The 10587-nt window shown below is 37.6% G+C and overlaps 1 protein-coding gene and 1 pseudogene across 1 annotated transcript; one reads left to right on the top strand and one right to left on the bottom strand.

Moving 5' to 3' along the window:
- Positions 1 to 4732: 4732 nt before the first annotated feature.
- On the bottom strand, positions 4733 to 5283 carry LOC101146193 (importin-7-like; annotated as a pseudogene).
- Positions 5284 to 6440: 1157 nt separating this feature from the next.
- On the top strand, positions 6441 to 6668 carry LOC109024713 (cytochrome b-c1 complex subunit 9-like). Its single transcript, XM_055376621.2, has one exon. It carries the CDS (start codon positions 6441 to 6443, stop codon positions 6630 to 6632), a length of 192 nt encoding a protein of 63 aa, XP_055232596.1. The 3' UTR covers positions 6633 to 6668.
- Positions 6669 to 10587: the final 3919 nt, after the last annotated feature.

Here is a 10587-nt window from a genome sequence, read left to right on the forward strand (position 1 = left end):
TGAAAGCTGGGCATTGACACACTGGCCTCTCTTTCTTCTCACTGGAGATTTTGGGCTCTGTCATTCCTGCCTACTAGGGGTCAGCTGGTGATAAGATTTCTGTAGAATAAAAGAGGCAAAGAGACCCTACTTCATTCTTGTGCCTAAACCTGTGCTTCAATTCAAGTTGACCTGAGGGCTCTGCACTGAGGGGTCATGGGAACTGGCCCAGTGAATGATATTTCAGGTCCTTGTGTGCATGTCTTTTTCAAGGAAAGCCCTAAGAGGGGGCAATAAAGCAGTGTAACATAGGAGTAGGGTGTTCTTGTATCCTCTGAACAAATGCTAACCTCACACTGTCAGATTCTTACCAGTAATGCCACATAATTGGATAACTCTCGCTCTACTGCAGGTGGTGCAGATGGCGACCCAAATGTCATAATCCACATTGAAATGTCACACATACCCACTCAAATAGACATGCCCTCAGGTGTTGCCATGCCCCCATCCAGATGTCAGCACTAGGTATTTGCAGATATGATTGGTGGACTTCATGTATGAAAAGACAAGGGTAACTTTCTGTAGTTCTTAGTAGTTTCAATCATTTGCAGAGTCATTATTCCCTCCCTGTTCTCCTTTTTGTTTCTTCCCCATTTATTCTTTGGGGTGTTCTATGATACTTAGCCTTATTGGCACCTGCTTTCATTTCCTGAGTTCGTATCAGGATGTCACCCGTACCCTGCCTTCTTAGAATTCATGGTGATGCAATACAGGCAACTTAAATAAAAAGACTGATGGGAGGCCTCTTGAACTCTGTTAGTTTCCCTACTCTTTACTTTTCTTTTTATGTTTCATGCACCATCCTCAGGTGCTGTGAAACCAGTTCCTGGTTTTTAATCTAGTCTCACAGTAAGCAGGTTGTCCTCATTTAGCTATCATTTTACTTCTCATTAATTTAACTCTGACATTAAATTGTCCAAACTGACAAACACATCCCAGGTGAACTTGCTGTTTTTTTGCCACTTCTCAGTTGTCTTAATTACAGTTAGAATTGGACAATTAAGTTCATCTTTAGTAACTGCACACACATATTTAACTAATTGTTATCTTTCCTTGCACATAATGCTATTCTATGTACCTCATATTATTTGATGTCCTTGAAAGAGAGAGCACATATCGCTCTTGTGTTTTTAAGAAGCAACTTTCAGCTCTCAGTAAGTTATGTATTTGAAATTTTGTCCTGCAGCATTGCTACCACTTTCCAATATACATTTTCTCTTGTACACAAACCTCACACGGGCTCGTGTCAAATATTTATATAAGCATAGTCAAAACAGGGTGAATAAATTTCTCTTTGGTGGTCAGTTTCCAATTACACCTTCACATGACAGGTAGAGCCTGCTTTAGAGTCTCTATAATCAATCCTCAACTGTCTGTTACACAACAGTTTCTCTACCATTGGAAAATCAATTCTCTGTTCCCATAGGCTTTGGTAGAGTTACATTCCTCTGCCATCTCGAAACAAATCCATTTGTGAGATCATACTCATATCACATGGTACCATCACACAAGTTGAGCCCCAGCGGAATGGTAATAAAGTAAGTATTCCTAATACATGCCCACGAAAGGGGACTGGAATCACCCTATGACAAAGCTAAGATTGGTGCAGTAAAGTGGTCTCAGGATGGGAGGCACTTTTCCATTTCAGTTTATCTGAATACTGAAAGTCTTGACAAAAAGACTTTATCAGCTTGTATTAACAATACCAGCTCATGAGGAATTAAAAAATTTAATACCAGGCCAGGCGCAGTGGCTCATGTCTGTAATCCCAGCACTTTGGGAGGCTGAGGAGGGATGGCTCACCTGAGGTCAAGAGTTCGAGACCAGCCTGGCCAACATGGTGAAACCCAGTCTCTACTAAAAATACAAAAAATTAGCTGAGCGTGATGGCAGGTGCCTGTAATCCCAGCTACTTGGGAAGCTAAGGCAGGAGGATCGCTTGAACCCGGGAGGTGGAGGTTGCAGTGAACCAAGGTCGTACCATTGCACTTCAGCCTGGGCAACAATAGCGAAACTTCGTCTAAAAAAAAAAAAAAAATTAACGTGAGAAACCTGTAACACCATCCTGCAGCTTTGCACCAAGATTACCTTGTTTAATGGTCATAGTTGGTAATATTTATTTGTGTCAGGGGAATAACATTTTCATGGCTCCTGAATTTAAGTTTCCTATTTAGTACGTTTATTTTTATCTAATGAATTTAAAATACCAGCATGAGTATTTTGCTAAGAGAGAGGATTAGATAACACCCTAGTGTCCCAGAAAAGGGTATGGATACTTCACCACAAAATATTCAAAATATTCCCAAGAGAAACTTTTTAGTTTATGCTATTCACTATGTGAAAGAAGAGGCATCCACCACTCTTGTTCATTCCCTAAAGTGCTGGTAGTATTTGCTTTGTAACAACATACCCCTGTTAAAATTCTTTTGACTATCACCTATAGGATAAGCATAGAACTCTGTGTCATGTGCCTTTAAGATTTTCTATGTTTTGACTAAACTTCCTTAGCAGGCCCATTTTTCTCCCTCTTCTCCCGAGAGTCACCACCCACTCTTACCCAGCACCTTCATTAGCATAGAGCTCTCTGTCCTTTTCTTTTTCTTTTTTCTTTTTTCATACTGTGCATGGGAATAACTAAAACCTTTATTAGATATGATTTTCCATTAACAATAATGTGAAAATTACAATTATGAATTCAAAAGGCAGTGAAGTCTGAACATTTAAAAAGAAGACTAGGTGTTAGGGAACAAAAGGTAAAGGAAGATGAGAATGTTTCTTTTATACTATTCATTATCTCCCCTCTGTACACAGTGTTGCATATATACAACCACTTCATTTTTACTGACTTTATATAATAGTGAAATCCCCTTAAGCAACCTAGGGTATACAGTTGGGGTCCAACTTTCAGGGGGTTGGCGGGGGGGAGTAGAAACACATTTGATTAACAGTTTTCACCCACACATTTTAGACAATTTTTTTCTTTTTTTGCCAAGATTTTAGTAGTAAGTTCACAAATATAGGAAATACTTTCACTTCTTCAGTGTTAAAATGGAAAACCAAACAGTGCTGACAGTAGTGGCTTAATTATTGGTATACAAGAAAAACACAACACCAATGGGTTTTCTTAATTATGCATTTTAAATATCAGTATGTGCATTTGTTTTTACAGTTATAAATTTTCTCATCTGTTTTAGACAACAGCTTGTAATAGTTTTGAATCAATTAAGATGTTGCTTTCAATTTGAAATATTTTGTGTATACATGTATATAAAAAATAACCCAAAGTATGACTCATCTGACAGATGTTTAAGATCAATAAAGGCTTATTTTTCAACATGCAGTTAGGAAGAGAGGGAAGCAAGCCAACCTCTCTACACTGTCTTTTTGCTGGCTTGTTTTTGCAGTGGTATCAATAGTGGTTTTTGAAGGGAACCATGTGCCGTCAGCCTATCTAGTTAAGATTAGATACCACAATCAACAAGAGGAGTAGAAGAGATGGGGAAGGGGGAGTAGGTAAGTGTTAGATATCAATTTTTTTTAAGTGTGCATTTTGTACTCTTCTAGGTATGGGATTAAAAGCAGGCCAGTGAGGAAAAAAATGTTTTAATTAGGAAAAAACTGCAATCAAATCAAGACATAATAGCCGAACTAAGTTCTTTTAATAGACTGCATATATAGATGTTTAGCCATACTCTTAGATGAACTTTTTAAGAGTAGAACTTTATATCCAATTTACATGCTCTAGATACCACCTTTCTTATTTTTTATAGTAAGGTCTGGTATTAAAATACCCACTTGTACACTGACAGCTTTAAGAAAAACAGGACACAGAATGAGTCGTCATTTTTAGCAGCAATGAAATACCACTAACCCATTTTTACATACCAAATTCAAGTCACTATCAGAGGTGAGTGTCACACAAAGTCACCAGGTATAAAATTGCTAGTTCATTTTTAAATTAATAACTTGAAATTACCCATGCCTCCCCACCCCATTACATCTTTTTATAAACAGAAAACATTTTGCTATTTTATACATAGGCTAGCAGCCTTGTTTTAATATGAAAGTGCTAATTCATTTACAGATTTGTATAATCAGTTATGTAGTGCTACAGTAAGTGTCCAATAATCTACATAGGAACAATGATGAATGAAAATGATGAAGATTGAATAAGGCTATCAGATTACCTTATCTTATTTACATATAAAGAATAGATACCCAATGGCGAGGAAGAGATAGAAATTGGACAAATACCCACGGGTGTAAACATTACATCTACTTTTGAGCTTTATACTGTAAATGAAACATTTTAAGTAGTCCTGTAGCCCATGCCTATTTTTTCCTCAGAAAAAGAAAAGCTGCCTTCATGACATCCCCTCTTGTTTCAGATTTCCACAGTGTCACTTTGAAGCTTCAGAGTCAGGATCTTACTTCAAAAAATAAAGAAAATATGCCCCCTAAGTTACCTAAGGTAAGATCCCCCCACCCCCCAAATCCCACTGGTTTCTTTTCCAGTGCCAGGTTGCATGATCAGGTCCCATCTCCTGGGGTTGTTGGTGTTTGTTTGTTTGTTTGTTTTTTCCATCTATTGATCATTAGTTTAGAATAGATAACATGAACCAGTTCTGGAGCCACTACTAGGAGGAACGCAAGCTCTTCACTGCAATCACACAGCAGGAAAGAAAGAGATAACTCAATTCATCCGTGGTGCTGGGCCTCCAAAATTCAAAGAACTTGGCACAACTGAAGCACTAAATTTGTATCCTCCATGCTTCTCAATCATTTTGGATTTATGGGCTGCTCTTCTTTGATTGGCCAGAGTTGCTATGTCTTGTAACTGTTTTCTTTGTTCTTCATTAAGACTGTGTGAGTCAGAGCCTGATACCACACAGGATTACGATTTTGAATAGTTTGAAAGATAGCTTTAAATATCTGATACTCATCAACAGGGTTATCTTCATCATCAGTGATTGTGGAATAGCCTTCCAGAGCAGTCTCTTCAGCATCACCTTCTTCCCAATCTTCATCATCTTCATCTTCACCTGCCTGCTTAGCCAGAATCTCCAAATATTCTTGCTCATCTTCATCAATATAATCTTCATCACTCCCCAGTTCCTCGGTTTCATCATCATCTTCAGCTTCATCATCATCATCAGCTTCATCATCATCATCACTGTCATTCCCGTGTTCTGCATGGCAGGCATATGCTCTTTTAAATCCATTAAATCTACTGAACAAGAGCATAGAAGATCTTGAATATTTGTTTCTGGTTGAGGACAGACTGATCAGACTGGTCAGAAAGAAGCTGGATAAAATGATCCTTTAGAACTGGCAGAAAATGTTGCATTGCCTCCTAGTCTGGTCTGTCTGTTCTAAGGTGAATTTACCTTGGTCCTGCAGTGTTGACACAGTGTTTCCAATCTTTTGTATTTCCTTAGGGCTCCTCAACCCTCTGTGAAAGGTGTGGAGGTACAAAGAAATGTTAAGTCAAGTCGCCAGGCAGGTGATATCAGTTCCCTGCAGAACAATGTGTGTAATAGCTGATGGGTGAGTCCCCTTCCCCATCCCTTTCCCTCTCTGCATCTGCCTCCTGGATAATCTAAGCTACTTTCTTATTTCCTAATTGGATGACAACGGGGGGCCAGGGTTGCCTCAGGGATAATAGAGGCCCTTGGTTTTGGTGGCGTATTGTTGTGCATCTGGAAAGCACTAATGCTTAGGTTTTTAGTCCTAGTACCAAGTCAGAAAAACATGAAAGAGGAGGAAGGAGGATTTAGATTTAGCAATCAAGAGCTATAACAGAATTTTTACATTACTCCCAAAACAATACTGCTGCCTTACTTTTCTTCAATATATGTAAAGTGCAAAACGAAAAAATTAACTGTTACACCAACATTTTATATCATATATATATTATATATGTACTTGAAAAATCAATGTGAAATACAAATCTTTTGTGAGAAGTGGAGACTAAGAGAGGTTGTTACCAGCAGAATAGTACTACAAATAATGCTAAATGAAGTTCTTTAGGTTGAAGGAAAATGAGATTCAATGGAAATTTTTATCTACAATGAGGAATAAAGAGCAGCAGAAATGTTAAATATGTAGGTAAGCATAAAATATTATCTTTTATTTTCTCTTAATTATAAAAAGGAAAACTAAAGCAAAAAAATTCTATTGTGGAGTCTATAATGAATGTAGAAATAAAATATATGTCCACAACTACACAATTGAGAGACGTGAATGAATTTTTACTATTGTAAATGTATTATGTTTTATGTGAAGTTGTAAATATTAACGTTAATAGGCTGTGATAAGTTAAAGATGCATATGGTAACCCTTGAGCAACCCCTAAAATTAATACCAAAATTTATTATTAAAAAGATAATAGAGGAAGAAACATGGCGATGCCGACGTTGACTGCGAAATTGTACTCCCTGCTGTTCCGCAGGACTTCCACCTTCGCCCTCACCATCGCTGTGGGCGTCCTGTTCTTCGAGCGAGTCTTCCATCAGGGCGCGGACGAGATCTACCAGCACATCAGCGAGGGGAAGCTACGCAAACACATCAAGCAAAAGTATGAGAAAAAGTAGTTCCTTGGAGGCCCCCATCCAGGCCAGAAGGACCAGGTCCACTCGCCAGCTGTTTGCCCAGAGTTGGGGCCTCAGCTTGAAGACGATGCTCAAGTTACTTTTCATGTACCACTGTTCGCTGTTGGCAAGAAACAGCTTTACCTACAGAACAGACTCTTTACCTTCTGCGGTGTTTGAAGTATGTTTAGTCAGCATCATCAAGAAATAAATGTGAATTGCCCTTGAAAAAAAAAGACAATAGAGGTATTGAAATAAAATACTAAAAATGTTTGATTATCCCCAAATAAGTAAGGAATGTGAGACAGAGGAATAATAAACAAATGAGACAAAAAGAAAACAAATAGCAAATGACAGACTGAATCGCATCTATAATTACATTAAATAGAAAGAGACTAAACACTAAAAAGAAAACAAATAGCAAATGACAGACTGAATCGCATCTATAATTACATTAAATAGAAAGAGACTAAACACTCCAATAGAAAGGCAGAGATTATTAGATAGGATAAGAAAGCAAGGCCCAACTATTTGCTAACAAAAAGAGATGCATTTACATATAAAAACTTAAATAGATTGAAAATAAAATGAAGAAAAAGCAAAATACAAACCTAAGAATACTGCTTTGGCTATATAAATATCAGACAAACTAGACCAAGAAAAAGAATATCACATGAGATAGGGGTATAAAGATAGTGCATTAATAAATAGTAATGCTAAATATATATGTGTCTAAAAACAGAGCCTCAAAATTTATGAGACAAATGCAGACAGATCTGAAGGGAGAAAGAGACATATCTAAAATCATAATTGATGATTTTTATCACTCCTTTCTCGGTAATTAATGGAAGAACTAAAAAAATCAGTAAAGATTTAAAATATTTCTATAATACTGTCATCCAAATTAATGTAATTGACATTTTATAGGACACTACTCCTAATTGCTGAAGAATTCCTATTATTTCCAAGGGCACATGGAGTGCTCATCAAAGTAAATTATATTCTGTACCATAAAATATGTATCCATAAATATCAAAAGTTTGAAATCTTACAGAGTATGTTCTCTGACCACAACAAAATTTAATTAGAAATAAACATGAAGTATCTAGAAATATCTGTAAATGCCTCCAAATATTTATAAATGAAATAACATATTTGTAAATAAGATGTTAATCACCCAGCACTTTGGGAGGCCAAGGCAGGTGATGGTCAGGAATTCGAGATCAGCCCGGCCAAGATGGCGAAACCCCTCTCTGCTAAAAATACAAAAATTAGCCAGGCATGGTGGTGTACACCTGCAATCCTAGCTACTAGGGAGGCTGAGACAGGAGAATCGCTTGAACCCGGGAGGAGGAGGTTGCAGTGAGCCGAGATCGTGCGATTGCACTCCAGCCTGGGTGACAGAGCAAGACTCCATATCCAAAATATATATATATGTATTTTATCAGAGATGAATATAAAGTATATATTTTATCAGAGATAATTTGAAAAGATTAATAAAAATTATAAATTCCTAGAGAGAATGTCCAAGGAACAAAGAAAGAGAAAACTCTGGTAACAGGAATAAAAGAGTGTACATCACTGCAGATTTGATGGATATTAGAAGACTGATAACAGTATATTCTCTGACCACAACAAAATTAAATTAGAAATCAATATTACTATAAAAATAAAGATTTCCTCTGAGAATGGCAGACATATTTTTTCCTCAGTTATATGTCTGATTAGCCTATGTACTTATTGATTTGATCCCATATTAGTTGAGTAGCACAAAAGAGAATGGGGAAAGATGACATTGTGGGAATTGCCTGGTAAAGAGGATTTATAGGACTGTCATAGCATTGACAACTGAGAGAAGATGCGATTGAGGGCCATAGTCTTTCTAGTACTGCCACAGTATGTGGGTGGATAGCTAAAAGGCACACACAATAGAACGATGCTATATGAAAGCCACCAGTTGGAGGACAGTGGGGAGTGGTGACCAAATCTTGCAAGGTATTCAGTGTTTAGGGAGGTTACATTGAGGTGAGCCCCTCATCAATAAGGCATTAGTATAATTACAACCCATTCTCGTTAAGCCTCAACTGTGGTCTAAGGAAGAAGTTACATCAATAAGAGAGTGGGACTGGAAAATTCATCCAGTTGAGTAGAGTTGCGTGTCCCTGTTTTTGTCTTTCCATATCCCACAACACCACAGAGGGGAAAGTAAGTGTCTAGAAGGGAGGACAACAAAGGGAGGGAATGTACAGTCCTTGACGTCTTCATCTCCTTTACACGTTATGATCTTGAAGTCACAGCCTGATCTAGCATGACCTGAGGTAGGCAAGGAGATCTGAGATTTACATCAAGTTCAAAAATCAAATTGTAAAATAAATGTGACTGACTTACATGGCACATATATTTACTATATTTATAAGTAAATAATTATATGAGATCATGCTAATAATATCACCACCAACTAATAGGATGTGGCCAACCCATGCAAGTGTAAAGGGCATGTTTTCAACTTTCTTAGATGGAGAACAGTCAATGGAAAAAATAACATCATGTTTTATGTTTGCACTCTAATGAGTTGAGAATCCTTAATATATTCACTTACAGTTGAAGTTTGACTTTATCTCAACTATTACTTCTCTTTGCATCCCTGTCCTTTTGCTTGCTCTTCAGCTTGCCCATTTCTCTTTTCTCTGTATTTAGTCCTTCGTCTCCTCTTCTCAATCTTTATTATCCTTCATAATCTCTCCTCTTCCTGCATCTTTCCACCCCTCCTACACTTAAAATTTTATTACATCCTCCTGTCATTCCTCTTACTCCTCTCTTCTGCCTGATTTCTACTACTTCTCTGCATGTATTGGACCTCTACTTAGAGTTAATCATATAATTTATCGACCAAGTGGTGTCACTTTTGAAAGTAAATGAAGGTGCTATTTGTAATTTTGCTAAGGCAACAGGTACAAACCAGTACTGTCCTAGGAAAACTGGGATATATGGTCATGCTAGCTGTAGTAAAGCCCCAATTTAGGGTCCAGATGGGTAGGGAAGGTCATTATGAGAAAATGATATTAAGTCAATTTCTGTAGGATGTGTAAGAGCCAGATGAAGAGTGGGGAGAAGCATATTACTGGCAAAACAAATGAGAGTACAGAGGCGCTGAGGTGAGAATGAAGGAAGTTCAAAGTAGCTGGAGAATGGAAAAAGATGGGAAAAGTGGCATAGGCTGAGGCTGCAGATGTGGATAATAATGAGGAGCCAGATCAGGACAGGAATTGAAAAATGGACATCCAGAATTCCTGTACGTGGGGGAAGGGAACTTAGATGAGGCTTTCTGGTTGAAACGAGGGCAATAGATTATTTGTCAACAAAGTTGCATTTTTATAACAAGCATAGGAATTCTATATAGAATTGCATGTTACAGGTCAATAAAAATATCACTGTTTTAAAAAGATATTTATATTAACAAATTGCATGACCTAAGGAAGCAAGAATTCTTATTGAAGAATGTTATTAATATTTGAAATGAAGTGATGGTGAGGAATGGAGATGAAGAAAACAGAAGGGAAAGAAGGTTAAAGCCCTGCCAAAGCCACTGCTTGGCCAGGGTTAGGAGTTGACTTTTATTCTAATTGCAATGGGAAGGCAATAGGAGATATAAGCAGGGAAATGACATGATTCGATTTACATTTTTTAAAATTTTACTTTAATTTCTGGGATAACTGTGCAGAAGGTGCAGGTTTGTTACATAGGTATACTCATGCCATGGTGGTTTGCAGCACCCATCAACCTGTCATCTAGGTTTTAGCCCCGCATGCATCACGTATTTGTCCTAATGCTCTCTCTCTCCTTGCCCCCACCCTCCAACAGGCTCCAGTGTGTGATGTTCCCCTCCCTGTGTCCATGTGTTCTCATTGTTCATCTCTCATTTATGAGTGTGAACATATGGTGTTTGGTTTTCTGTTCC

Source organism: Gorilla gorilla, chromosome X (genome assembly GCF_029281585.2).
Source record: "Gorilla gorilla gorilla isolate KB3781 chromosome X, NHGRI_mGorGor1-v2.1_pri, whole genome shotgun sequence".
NCBI classification, from domain to species: Eukaryota; Metazoa; Chordata; class Mammalia; order Primates; family Hominidae; genus Gorilla; species Gorilla gorilla.

Bases quoted from the DNA above. Each gene is read 5' to 3' on its own strand.
- LOC109024713 (XM_055376621.2), top strand. From the start codon at position 6,441: ATGGCGATGCCGACGTTGACTGCGAAATTGTACTCCCTGCTGTTCCGC.